The sequence below is a fragment of the Panulirus ornatus genome, chromosome 58, assembly GCF_036320965.1.
Source record: "Panulirus ornatus isolate Po-2019 chromosome 58, ASM3632096v1, whole genome shotgun sequence".
In the NCBI taxonomy this organism is placed as follows: Eukaryota; Metazoa; Arthropoda; class Malacostraca; order Decapoda; family Palinuridae; genus Panulirus; species Panulirus ornatus.
The window spans coordinates 5,729,406-5,743,017 of NC_092281.1; the positions used below are offsets into that span (position 1 = coordinate 5,729,406).

Genomic DNA, 13,612 nt, shown 5'->3' on the forward strand with positions numbered 1-13,612 from the left:
GTCTGGATGTGGAAAGGGAGCTGTGGCTTCAGTGCATTATACATGACAGCTAGAGACTAAGTGTGAACAAATGTAGCCTTTGTTGTCTTTTCCTAGCGCTACCTCATGCACGCAGGGGGGGAGGGGGTGCTGTTTTTCTTGTGTGGCAGGGTGGTGACAGGAATGGATGTGGGCAGCAAGTATGAATATGTACATGTAGATATGTCTATGCCTGTGTATTGTATATTATGTATACGTTGACATGTATAGGTATGTATATTTGTGTGTGTGTGTGGGCATTTATGTATATACATGAGTATGTGGGTGGGTTGGGCCATTCTTTTGTCTGTTTCCTAGCGTTACCTCGCTAACGCAGGAGACAGTGACTAAGTATAATGAAAAAAATGAAATGATATATATATATATATATATATATATATATATATATATATATATATATCATTTGTTGAATGTGTTTGTTGAATGTGTTTGTTGAATGTGTTTGATGATAGAGTGGCAGATATAGGGTGTTTTGGTCGAGGTGGTGTGCAAAGTGAGAGGGTTAGGGAAAATGATTTGGTAAACAGAGAAGGGTAGTGAAAGCTTTGCGGAAGATGAAAGCCGGCAAGGCAGCAGGTTTAGATAGTATTGCAGTGGAATTTATTAAAAAAGGGGGTGACTGTATTGTTGACTGGTTGGTAAGGTTATTTAATGTATGTATGACTCATGGTGAGGTGCCTGAGGATTGGCGGAATGTGTGCATAGTGCCATTGTACAAAGGCAAAGGGGATAAGAGTGAGTGCTCAAATTACAGAGGTATAAGTTTGTTGAGTATTCCTGGTAAATTATATGGGAGGGTATTGATTGAGAGGGTGAAGGCATGTACAGAGCATCAGATTGGGGAAGAGCAGTGTGGTTTCAGAAGTGGTAGAGGATGTGTGGATCAGGTGTTTGCTTTGAAGAATGTATGTGAGAAATACTTAGAAAAGCAAATGGATTTGTATGTAGCATTTATGGATCTGGAGAAGGCATATGATAGAGTTGATAGAGATGCTCTGTGGAAGGTATTAAGAATATATGGTGTGGGAGGAAAGTTGTTAGAAGCAGTGAAAAGTTTTTATCGAGGATGTAAGGCATGTGTACGTGTAGGAAGAGAGGAAAGTGATTGGTTCTCAGTGAATGTAGGTTTGCGGCAGGGGTGTGTGATGTCTCCATGGTTGTTTAATTTGTTTATTGATGGGGTTGTTAGGGAGGTAAATGCAAGAGTTTTGGAAAGAGGGGCAAGTATGAAGTCTGTTGTGGATGAGAGAGCTTGGGAAGTGAGTCAGTTGTTGTTCGCTGATGATACAGCGCTGGTGGCTGATTCATGTGAGAAACTGCAGAAGCTGGTGACTGAGTTTGGAAAAGTGTGTGGAAGAAGAAAGTTAAGAGTAAATGTGAATAAGAGCAAGGTTATTAGGTACAGTAGGGTTGAGGGTCAAGTCAATTGGGAGGTGAGTTTGAATGGAGAAAAACTGGAGGAAGTGAAGTGTTTTAGATATCTGGGAGTGGATCTGGCAGCGGATGGAACCATGGAAGCGGAAGTGGATCATAGGGTGGGGGAGGGGGCGAAAATTCTGGGGGCCTTGAAGAATGTGTGGAAGTCGAGAACATTATCTCGGAAAGCAAAAATGGGTATGTTTGAAGGAATAGTGGTTCCAACAATGTTGTATGGTTGCGAGGTGTGGGCTATGGATAGAGTTGTGCGCAGGAGGATGGATGTGCTGGAAATGAGATGTTTGAGGACAATGTGTGGTGTGAGGTGGTTTGATCGAGTGAGTAACGTAAGGGTAAGAGAGATGTGTGGAAATAAAAAGAGCGTGGTTGAGAGAGCAGAAGAGGGTGTTTTGAAGTGGTTTGGGCACATGGAGAGGATGAGTGAGGAAAGATTGACCAAGAGGATATATGTGTCGGAGGTGGAGGGAACAAGGAGAAGAGGGAGACCAAATTGGAGGTGGAAAGATGGAGTGAAAAAGATTTTGTGTGATCGGGGCCTGAACATGCAGGAGGGTGAAAGGAGGGCAAGGAATAGAGTGAATTGGAGCGATGTGGTATACCGGGGTTGACGTGCTGTCAGTGGATTGAAGCAGGGCATGTGAAGTGTCTGGGGTAAACCATGGAAAGCTGTGTAGGTATGTATATTTGCGTGTGTGGACGTATGTATATACATGTGTATGGGGGGGGGGGTTGGGCCATTTCTTTCGTCTGTTTCCTTGCGCTACCTCGCAAACGCGGGAGACAGCGACAAAGTATAATATAAATAAAATAATAAATATATATATATATTCCTATGAGCCCATGGGGAAAATGAAACATGATAATTTCCCAAGTGCACTTTCGTGTAATAATCACATAATCAGGGGAGATACAAGAAAGATATATGACAGTCTGTTGATATAAAACAAAGAGATGTAGCTAAGATGCCACTTGGTCAACAAGTGACCACCCCTAATGTAGGTCAGGTGCGTTCGAGTCTTGCTACAAGTGTACGATAAGCTTGTTGCCAGACTCAAACAAAACTGACCTAAAGGAAGCTCTTTTAGGTTTGCCTGTTATCAAATTAAATGTCTTAGGGAAAAGTTTAATTTTTATGTTTTTGAAGAATTTATTATTCATTGTTTCTTATTTTTTAGGATAATTGGGCTGATCAAGAGCCTCATAGACTGCTGAATTTGAAGCATCCTACTAATGTGAAAATCAGTGAGCATCAAGAGATAATTTTGCCTTCGGAGTTTTAGCTGCCATGGTATTTTAGTGGAGAAGTAGAAGAAATCGGTTTAATGTGTACTGAGAATACTGTATATGAAAACTGACCTATGAAACTAACTACAAAACTCTTGGGATGTGTCTACATGGTTGAACAATGTCTCTTGGACAAACACTGTTACCAGTTAACAATGGAAAGCGGAAAGGCTCGCTGATGATGTCAGAAGTGAGCACCTAGAGGTGTACCTGACACTATCCGTGTTCGTAGTATCGGAACTTCGGACACTGTTTGGTGGAACAGAAGAGGCGTGGAAGTATACAATACTGCCAGGCACACGATGAACAAAGTTGCTTGGTTACCGGATTTTCTGAGTCTGTTAGTTGATTATTTCTCACCCGCCCTGTCAACATGGCTAGCCGTACGTCTGTCATGGAGAAAAGCTGCCATTGGGATAGAAGAGAGACCCTGTTGTTAATTGAATTATACCGGCAGAACCCATGCTTATGGAATGTCAAGGCAGAAGTTTACAAAGACAGAAATATAGTTTGTGAAGTCTGATTCATAACCAATTTGCAGTTCATGTAAATGGTTGCATGGCTTCCCCTTTTGCTTCGTTTTTGTAACCAGTCCTTGCACCATTCCCTTCTTGTCACCTCCTTGACCTCACATAGTGAAGCAATCATCATGGTGCATAGTGCAATTTTCTTGGTTTCGTTTTTTATCTTCTTGTGCACCATGGTAATGATGTACCGCACTAGATGCTGGCAACAACCACCTGTCGCCCAAGTCCACACTAACACTGACTTGAATACCTGTGTGTTGCCAGCGGACATCAGCTCCGAAAATTGTCTGCTGGTCTTTGCCTGGTGAACAGAGTAGAAACTGTGATATACAACTTCATATGGTACCACTGTTTGTTGCCATATCAACTTTCCTCATTTCGATGCTTATGATGTCATCCTGCTTCGCCTTATGATATGGTAACAGTGTCTGACGGACACTGTTTGACCATGTGGACGCACCCATAGACTTACAGATGTAGAAAAGTAAGCTGATACCACTTGAAAAACAAGTTGTGTAAGTTACAGTTGCATTTATTAATCCCTGAGCACTTGTGAAGAGATCAAAGAATTCTTTCATATTTGTTATTTTGGAAGGTAGTAAAGATTGCCATGACCACCCCCTTGAGGGAGTTCCAGTTATGAATAGGTGTCAGAAATATAGATATGTAGTAGTAAAGACTGTTAATGAAATGAAATTTTTGTACTGGGATCACTGATTGGTAAATGGAGCAGTGTTTTATAATGTCACTTCACCAGTTTTTCATTCATTGTATATGCATAAATATATAACGTGGCTTGTCTTTAGCAAAGACTTTGTCATTCCCAATGAAAACAATGTCAAAATAACAGGAATAGGGTAACTTCATTATTCATGATTATCTGATCATCTTTCTTTGCTATAAATACAATGGACTTGTTTTGTAACCTGTTGTGTTTTTATAATGTTTGTGTTTGCACTAGACCTTGAAATGTTAGTTTATCTGTAAATACTATTTAATCTTTATGAATTGACAGGTATCCCAAGGGAACAGGGAGAAGAGTGCTACTGCTAATGGAGATAGGATTGGAGAATTGAAAAGCCTCTCCCTTAGTATTAATCCTTTCCTTTGGTTTACGTGAATGTAGAGCTGCCAACCATTACTTTTTTGCTGTATTTATTCCTTTTTGAACAAGGCAAGTGTCAGTGCACTCACTGAAAGGGGTACATCAGGTACTTGTAATAAAGCAGCTTCAAGCTGTGTAGACAACAGAAACAAAGCTTCATCTGAAGCTACATTGATTGGAAACAGGAAGAAGGCTGATTTTGTCTTCCAGTGCAGACTGTGTAGCAAGTGTTTCTGTGGACAAAGCTGATAAGATCCTTACAAGACTTAATGATTACAACAAGCTGTATTGCATGTTCCTCCTTAAAACCATGCCATTATTCAACAAGCTCAATCTTGAGCTGCAAGAAGAAGCACCAAAGATCCATGTTTTACATAAGTTACAGGTCTTCCTACAAGAGAAACTGCTCTGCTTTGTTAAGCCATCTGTGATTGCAAATTCTCTATCACTTGAACAGTGCAGTTATAGGGAAAAGTGCAATCAACGACCAAATAAAGATCTCATCTTGGGAATGATGTTACAAACTTTCTCAACAAAAGCATTCCCCTCTAAACAGAATGAAGAATTCTTCACATCAGTCAGGAAATACTTTATTTGTATGTGATTATGTGCTCAAGAAGTTCCCCTGAAGAACGAGCCGATTCAGATTGAAAGAGTGAAAGTGTTTCTGACCTAAGGAAGAAAATGGATGCAGAGTTTGCATCAGTGCTCTACTTTTTGAAGAAATTCCACTTCATGGAAGAGCAGATAGATGAGCTTGAACTTGAATTTGCTCACTACCAGGTAGATCAGCTTGGTGTATATCTTAACCAAAGGCCTGATGAGTTGTGGTTGGCCATTTCACAATTAAGAAACAAGTTTCCTTATAAGGATAATATGTATATCTTCCCAGAATCATGTTTGCTATCCTGTTAGTTGCTCACAGCAGTGCTGAAGATGAGAGAATTTTCAGTACGGTAAGGAAACACTCTACTGAATTTCATCCATTACCAGGTTTCCTCACACAGAAAGTGCATAGCTGTGCTAAAAAATCATTTATCATGTGGAGTTCAGTGAAAGGCTTCTGGAAGAGTGCAAACAGGCAACCACTGCTTATAACAAATTAGCTCTCTAGCAAGGACTGAATATGTGTAGACAAACGTACATTAGAACTTCTGTTGACTTAGTTCGAGGACCGAAAATGAAACGCTTCTGACTAGATACTTTGTTTTCAAAGTGAACAATTGTGCACCATCTACATGTAGATAAATGAATAGAGATAAAAGCATGAGCACTGGACATCACAATTTCCTGTATTGAAAGTGCAACCTGTATTGTGTGTGGTGGTAGGTTTCGTCTTGCAAAATTCCTTTTTTTTTTTTATCAAAACTCCTTATTCTTGCCATCTATGTTCCTTTTTTTTGTCCGACAAGGTTGGCAGCTCTGTGAATGTGATAAAGTAGCTTCAGGTTTGAAAATGCATTTGTCTTTTGTGTTTTGATATAAAGAAAATTGCTGCTCACATATGTTTTCTCTACTTCCTGTTCCTTTAGCTTAGATGAAGTGCATCGTCAAGGTTACAAAGTTTTAACGAAGTTGAAATTTATATTGAGCACTACTCAAGAGTCATAAAAACTTAATGCTCATATTGTACGATCAGCATTGCCATATTTGATGACTGATTTAATGTTATCATATGCATTATACACAGCTCTAGCAACAAAAGTGGTTTGACTTGGCACACCTAGCTCACTCTCCACCATGTCAAGCCATTATCACATTTTCTGGCAGGTAAATTGAATATCTAAATTTCATGATGAAAGCATGTGGTGTATTGTTCATAAGCTGTTCCATGATGCAGTATACCTAAGAGTTCGATACAGAATGAATTAGTTCAGGAATGTCCCCCCCCCCCTCTCTTTATATAATGGGCTTCAGTTGCTATTCTACTATGGATTGTAAATTGACAGTTTTCTTCTGTGAGTAGACAGCACAGTTTCTTGCTAGAAGAGAAGCAGGAAAAGCATTTTTTTGCTGGTATTTCGATGTTAGTGAACTTGGAATTTAAATGAACCAAGATATTATTGCTGAATGGAGTGGGCATCAGAGAAAGATAGATAGATAGATAGGCATTAGCTTACCCAATACATCACTGAGAACAATATGTGGGAATGCAGGCGAAGAGACAATATGCATAGAGATGACTTGTATGAGGTTAAATTATGGAGAACATGGGGTAAATGTGGAATATTGTAAATTAAGTTAAAAATATAATGTCCCAGTGATAGATATTCAGTAGAAAGCCGAGTGTCCAGCCATCTCTGGAAAAGTCCTGCAATAGTCAATCCTTATTTGAAGCAGATGAAGAGCCAGGCCATTGTGGCCCTTTGTCTGCTGTGCTCCATCAGAGCCTCCCAGCCTCAACATACAAGATCTAAAACCAATTTTGGTTGGTGCTACTTATGTTAGTTACAATATTGTTTTATTTAAACACTTGTATTAATGATATATCTCTCTACTGTATGTTTGTGAAAATTTTGCCAAGAATTCTTGCCCAGGAATGTAATGACCTTTATCTGTGTGATTTTTTGTTTATGTTGCATCTTCCAGTAATGCATCTCCAGTGTAAACTGGGGGATGTCTGTACATTGTATATTTTTGTACAATGTATATTTTTGTATTTAATTTACAAATACAAATTATATACAGTAATTGAGTTTACTTAAAGGAATCTCTGCTTAGTGTACCAATCAGCAATCCCATTATGAAAAACTACAATCATTCATATATTTTTACACTACTGTGTCAGACGTTTCGATTGGTGTTCAGAGAATATTGAAATTGAATGTACATCCATTATGAAATGTAAAGATTTGATCTTGTGTGTGAAAGGTAGGCAATTGAATTTCTTAGGGTTAAATTCAAAATTGTGTTACTGTGTCTATGCATAGGAGGTTTTGCCTTGATTGTCAGGTACTTTAGACATTTGTGCAGGTCATGTAGTTCAAATGAATTATTTTTAAACAAAAATGTAGAAATGCACTACAGAACATAGAAAAACAAGCAACACATACCTTCTCTCTGTTAATAGGTTGGGTCATGCACTCTCTTCCATACTCCCTGGTGTCACAAAGTGAACATTTTCCTATCATTCTTCTGTGCATTGTTGGTGCTCCTTTTTTTTGTGTTATTTTAGTGACTGGTTTCATGAGCTGTCTGTGAATGTCCTAGCTCATAAGATCTGGAGCTATAGGATGCGAATGGTTGTTTCTCAGTCTCTGTGTGGATATCAGCCGCACAAGGATTAGCTGTTTTGATGCTTCTTTTATTTTTGCATGACAAAGCTGTAGAATTTTCTTTTTACCTTTCCCTCTCCCTGTAATCTTTCCAGTCTCTCAAGAAATGGGTCTACACACTTAAGCTCAAACCAGTTTTATAATGCCTGGTAGCATGCAGACACCTATGGTTCACTGTCAATCGTATGTTTTTCCTGTTGGTTGTTGCACCTCAGTACAGTGGACATATGTTTGGCCTGGCCTGTTAGGGTCATGTCAAATGTATCAAACTGTATATACAGCAGGCATTTCCCAGCATGTAAAGATGGTATAAAACCCATACCTCTTGATTGGTTTTTGCATGAATTATGCACCTCTGAAAGCTTTAATCTGAAACTTAACCTTGCTTGCAAATTAATTTTTACCTGAATCTCATTGGTCAGGAAAAATGCATTTATGTTTATCTAATAGCCACCTCTCATTACACAAGGGATAGACTTAGGTTTCAAAACTCCACTTTGGATTTTGCACGAGTTATGCTCCCTTTAGAAAGGTTTAACTTGGAACTTATCTTGGCTCGTAATTTGAACATTCCACCTTGGGCCGTGGAACTGAAGATATTTTTCCTGGTTTCCATATTCTTATTTCACTCTTGATGAATATGCTGCAGTGCAGGCGACATGTTCCATGAAACATCTAGAGTATATGAATTTATTTCACCTTTTCAACTGATGTGGTTTCAGTCGAGTTGTGATCTTACCCTTCACACATCAGCACCTGTAAGCGTGTTCCCAGATATAATTTCATAGGACAAGTGAATGCAGTGGAGAAAATCTTTACTGTCTACCGATTAGCAAACCAAATGCAAAACCTTACTCTCATTTTCAAGTTTTTGCAACTTCAAAGAGTGAAGATAAAAGAGGAAGGCCAGATGTCTCAAGTGTTTAGGGAGTATTGAAAGTGACTGTACTGTGGAAGTAAATTGCCTGGTTTAGATCTTGCATATGTCTGAATGGGCTAATTGAATATCTTGGTTAAAAGCAAAATTATGGTACAGTATGCATGTCTCTGTATAGGAAGTCTTACCCTGATTATTGGTTATTAGATACTTCACATGTAGTCCTAATAAATTATTTTTAATCATTGAAATGTTTTACTTGGGAAATCAAACCAGCACTACAACTTTCTTTTTATTATTATTATTTTGCTTTGTCGCTGTCTCCCGCGTTTGCGAGGTAGCGCAAGGAAACAGACGAAAGAAATGGCCCAACCCACCCCCATACACATGTATATACACACACGTCCACACACGCAAATATACATACCTATACATCTCAATGTACACATATATATATACACACACAGACACATACATATATACCCATGCACACAATTCACACTGTCTGCCCTTATTCATTCCCGTCACCACCTCGCCACACATGGAATACCATCCCCCTCCCCCTCATGTGTGCGGGGTAGCGCTAGGAAAAGACAACAAAGGCCTCATTCGTTCACACTCAGTCTCTAGCTGTCATGCAATAATGCCCGAAACCACAGCTCCCTTTCCACATCCAGGCCCCACACAGCTTTCCATGGTTTACCCCAGACGCTTCACATGCCCAGATTCAATCCACCGACAGCACGTCAACCCCGGTATACCACATCGATCCAATTCACTCTATTCCTTGCCCGCCTTTCACCCTCCTGCATGTTCAGGCCCCGATCACTCAAAATCTTTTTCACTCCATCTTTCCACCTCCAATTTGGTCTCCCACTTCTCCTCGTTCCCTCCACCTCCGACACATATATCCTCTTGGTCAATCCTTCCTCACTCATTCTCTCCATGTGCCCAAACCATTTCAAAACACCCTCTTCTGCTCTCTCAACCACGCTCTTTTTATTTCCACACATCTCTCTTACCCTTACATTACTTACTCGATCAAACCACCTCACACCACACATTGTCCTCAAACATCTCATTTCCAGCGCATCCACCCTCCTGCGCACAACTCTATCCATAGCCCACGCCTCGCAACCATACAACATTGTTGGAACCAATATTCCTTCAAACATACCCAATTTTGCTTTCCGAGATAATGTTCTCGACTTCCACACATTCTTCAAGGCTCCCAGGATTTTCGCCCCCTCCCCCACCCTATGATTCACTTCCGCTTCCATGGTTCCATCCGCTGCCAGATCCACTCCCAGATATCTAAAACACTTTACTTCCTCCAGTTTTTCTCCATTCAAACTTACCTCCCAATTGACTTGACCCTCAACCCTACTGTACCTAATAACCTTGCTCTTATTCACATTTACTCAACTTTCTTCTTTCACACACTTTACCAAACTCAGTCACCAGCTTCTGCAGTTTCTCACACGAATCAGCCACCAGCGCTGTATCATCAGCGAACAACAACTGACTCACTTCCCAAGCTTTCTCATCCACAACAGACTTCATTCTTGCCCCTCTTTCCAAAACTCTTGCATTCACCTCCCTAACAACCCCATCCATAAGCAAATTAAACAACCATGGAGACACCACACACCCCTGCCGCAAACCTACATTCACTGAGAACCAATCACTTTCCTCTCTTCCTACACGTACACATACCTTACATCCTCGATAAAAACTTTTCACTGCTTCTAACGACTTGCCACCCACACCATATATTCTTAATACCTTCCACAGAGCATCTCTATCAACTCTATCATATCATACAACTTTCTTGTTGCTGTTAATAGGTCGATTCATGCGGAATCTCTTCTGCTCTACTCATTACCACCAACTGAACATAGTGCTTTTATAGGCCATTCAGCGAATTTACTTCTCTGTTCTTCAAGCATTATGATGGTTGCCTCTTTTTTGAACTGTGATCTTGTGTCCCAACTTGTATGACCTAAACCTATTGTAACTAGTTGTTGCTTCCCATAGTTTCCATGCAAGAAGCCAATGTCATGAGAATTGGTGTTATGGAATTCTTTGTTTTTCAACCTATATATTTGATGCCTGTTCCCTTTAGGAATTCCCTTAAGGGGGTAGCCATGGCAAAAGTCTCCATAACTGTTGATCTTTAGTGCTTCTTCATAGCCTTTAGTGCCTCACCCTTAATAGGGCGCAGGCAAAAGGCAACTCTAGCGCAGTGTTTTCAGAGGTTCCTTCCTTTTATTTCTACGAACTACTATCTAATGTGTCTTCACAATATTCCTGTCTTATGGTACAACGTACTACTAGCCAATGCTCCCAGCAAAAGTTCCTACCTACTTCTACTACTTCGTCTAATGCTCCTACCTACCACATTCATCTTTTTTCCCTGCCATTTTGCCAGAAGGCTGGTGCTATCGCAAAGTGCTCACTGCAGGAAAATCTAAAGTTGCAAAGAATTTGCTGTACAAGTGTTGTCAGGTGTTATTTGTGGCAAGGAGAGATTATATGTCTAGACAGAATATAAACATTCCATGTGTGGGTGAAGCTGAAAGAAAAGACAGCTACCAGGGTCAAAGGAGTGCAAACAGACAACCACTGAAGTGCTGGCTAACTACACAGCTATCACTAACCCAGTACCCTTTTGCACACTTCCAAACTAGTTCTAAGTTTCTCGCCCAAATCTGCTTCCAGTGCTGTATTATCAAACACAGCTAATTCACTTCCACCACAGACTGCATTGTGGCCCCTCTCTCCAAGACACGCCATCTTATCCGTAAACAAAGACCATGATGAAATCACGCACTCCTGCCACATACCAACCTTCACTTTGAAACCATTCACTTTTCTTACTTGTACATAAACCTTACACCCTAGATAAATACTTCTGTTTCTAGCGGCTTTCCTCCCATACCCTTATTCTTAACTTTCACGAAGCCTCTATCAATCCTACCATATTCCTTCAGATCCATAACTGCTGCATACAAATCCATAAAGTATTTCATTCTTTAAAGCAAACACCCATTTCACACATCCTCTACGATATCTGAATTTACCGATCCTCTCAAATCTGATGCTCTGTTCATGCAATCACCTCATCAATACGCTCCCGTACAACTTACCAGGTATACTCGACAAACATAGACATATATCCTCCTTTGCCTTTATAGTGACACTGTACATGCCTTCTGCCGATCTATACGCACCTTACTATAATCCATACATATTTAACAATTTTTACCAATCAATACCAACGAATCAATAATGGTAAGAGTCACCCCGTTTCTTTACAAATTCAACTGCAATACCATCCGCTCAAACCACCTTGCCACTTTCCAATTGATGCAAGGTTCTCACCACCTCTTCTTTTTTAAACCACTCGCCTTTGTACACCAGCATGACCAAAACACACTGCATCTACCACCTGATCAAACACATTTAACTGTTCATAGGGCTTACTCCCTCTCCTCACTTTATCACCACCTATCACTAACTTTTTCCCCCCCCCCTTGAATTTCTGCATTTGTTTTCTTTTGTACACCAGCATCTTCCTTTTAACCTCTTGCCACTCTCATACATCTCCCAGACATTTGCACTTTTTCCATGTATGTACCGCCCAAATGCTGCTTTTTTTCATTTGCAACTTTACTCCATCCCATCACGCACTACCCTTCCCAATCTGCTTACCTCCATCCTGTCGCATGCCACATGAATCTCGCTTCTGCCATCAGTGCTTCCCTAAATACCTTTTATTTTTCACTCTCCCCCACCCCTCACTTCATTTACCATCACTTTTTGCCATTCTCCAGTCAATCTATCCTGGTATTTTTTCAGTCTCCTTACCAGCCTTGCTTACTTTCACTATTCTTCCCGACAAAGTGTCTTTTCAAAAACCTCTACTAATTTTCTCCCTCACCTCCACAGTGATATTTTAGTGACACTATCCCACCAGCCGCCCCTCTTAGCACATTTATATGCCAAAATGTCTTTTACACATTTGATAGTCGATATGCAGTCCAGTCATGCCTGCAAACCATCTCCTACCTGCATATGTATACTTTTGTATACATATTTTTTTAACACCATGTAACCTCGATCACCAATCCTTTTTTAGCACAATTCCGTAAGCCGTTCTTTTCTATTCATATCACCGAATAGACCATGCGCCCGTTTCACCCTCAACTGTCGCAATACTTACCTTCGCATTTAAATCACCCATCACTAATACCCGGTCTCTTACATAAAAATTTGGATCGATCTTACTTCTCAAGGCCAGGTGCATAACCAATAATGATCACCCATCTCTCGACATCTGCTTTCAATTTTATGAACATACTTCCAGAACTCCTGCCTCAGTATTAGTGCTACTCCTTTCTTGGCTCCTGTCTTTTTATAAACCCTTGATTTTACTCCCAAGACATTTCCAAACCATTATTCCCCTTTAACAGAACTTCCTTTTTCTTAGTAATTTTTTTTCCTCAAACATACAACCTATCACTTATCTTTGTTACATCCACACACAGACACTCCAGCCTGAGCTTTCGAGGGGAATGAGGACTCCTGACACGCTCTTTTTATTCCCCGATTTGAAGGCGATGGGTGACGAGATTCCCTCCAGAACCCAGTAGCAGCCTTCTACACGTCGGGAATATGGAGGTAGAATTCTGTGTTCCTACTCCAGGGATGATGATATATACACACACATACACGATTAGAGATATGGAGCAGTCAAGGGAAGAGTGCAAGCAAGTTTTATTAGAGAACTTCAGGCAAGATATGGTCAAGACCAGATAGAGGATATATTTGGCATGGAATCAGTCTCATAAAACACCGTCGATTAAAACTACTTACATGTTAAAAGTCTTGAATATAAACTTTGAATGGTTCACATACACCATAACTAGGTAAACCTTGTGGAGAGGAACAGGATCATAAATATACCATCCAAATGGTAGAATTTTATCTAGGTCATACTGTGGTATGCTTACCAAGACTAATTTTGTCGTTCTTGTGAGATTTCATTTTCAATCTTGCTTTAAGA

At 40.2% G+C, this 13,612-nt stretch overlaps 1 protein-coding gene across 1 annotated transcript in view; it reads left to right on the plus strand.

Moving 5' to 3' along the window:
• LOC139766615 (histone H4 transcription factor-like) overlaps positions 1-8,795 on the plus strand; it is a 40,375-nt gene extending 31,580 nt beyond the window's left edge. The window contains exon 11 of the mRNA XM_071695477.1: positions 2,652-8,795. Coding sequence (XP_071551578.1) covers positions 2,652-2,756 — 105 coding nt within the window. The 3' untranslated portion in view covers positions 2,757-8,795. The remainder of the gene's footprint in view (positions 1-2,651) is intronic.
• The last annotated feature ends 4,817 nt before the right edge of the window (positions 8,796-13,612 follow it).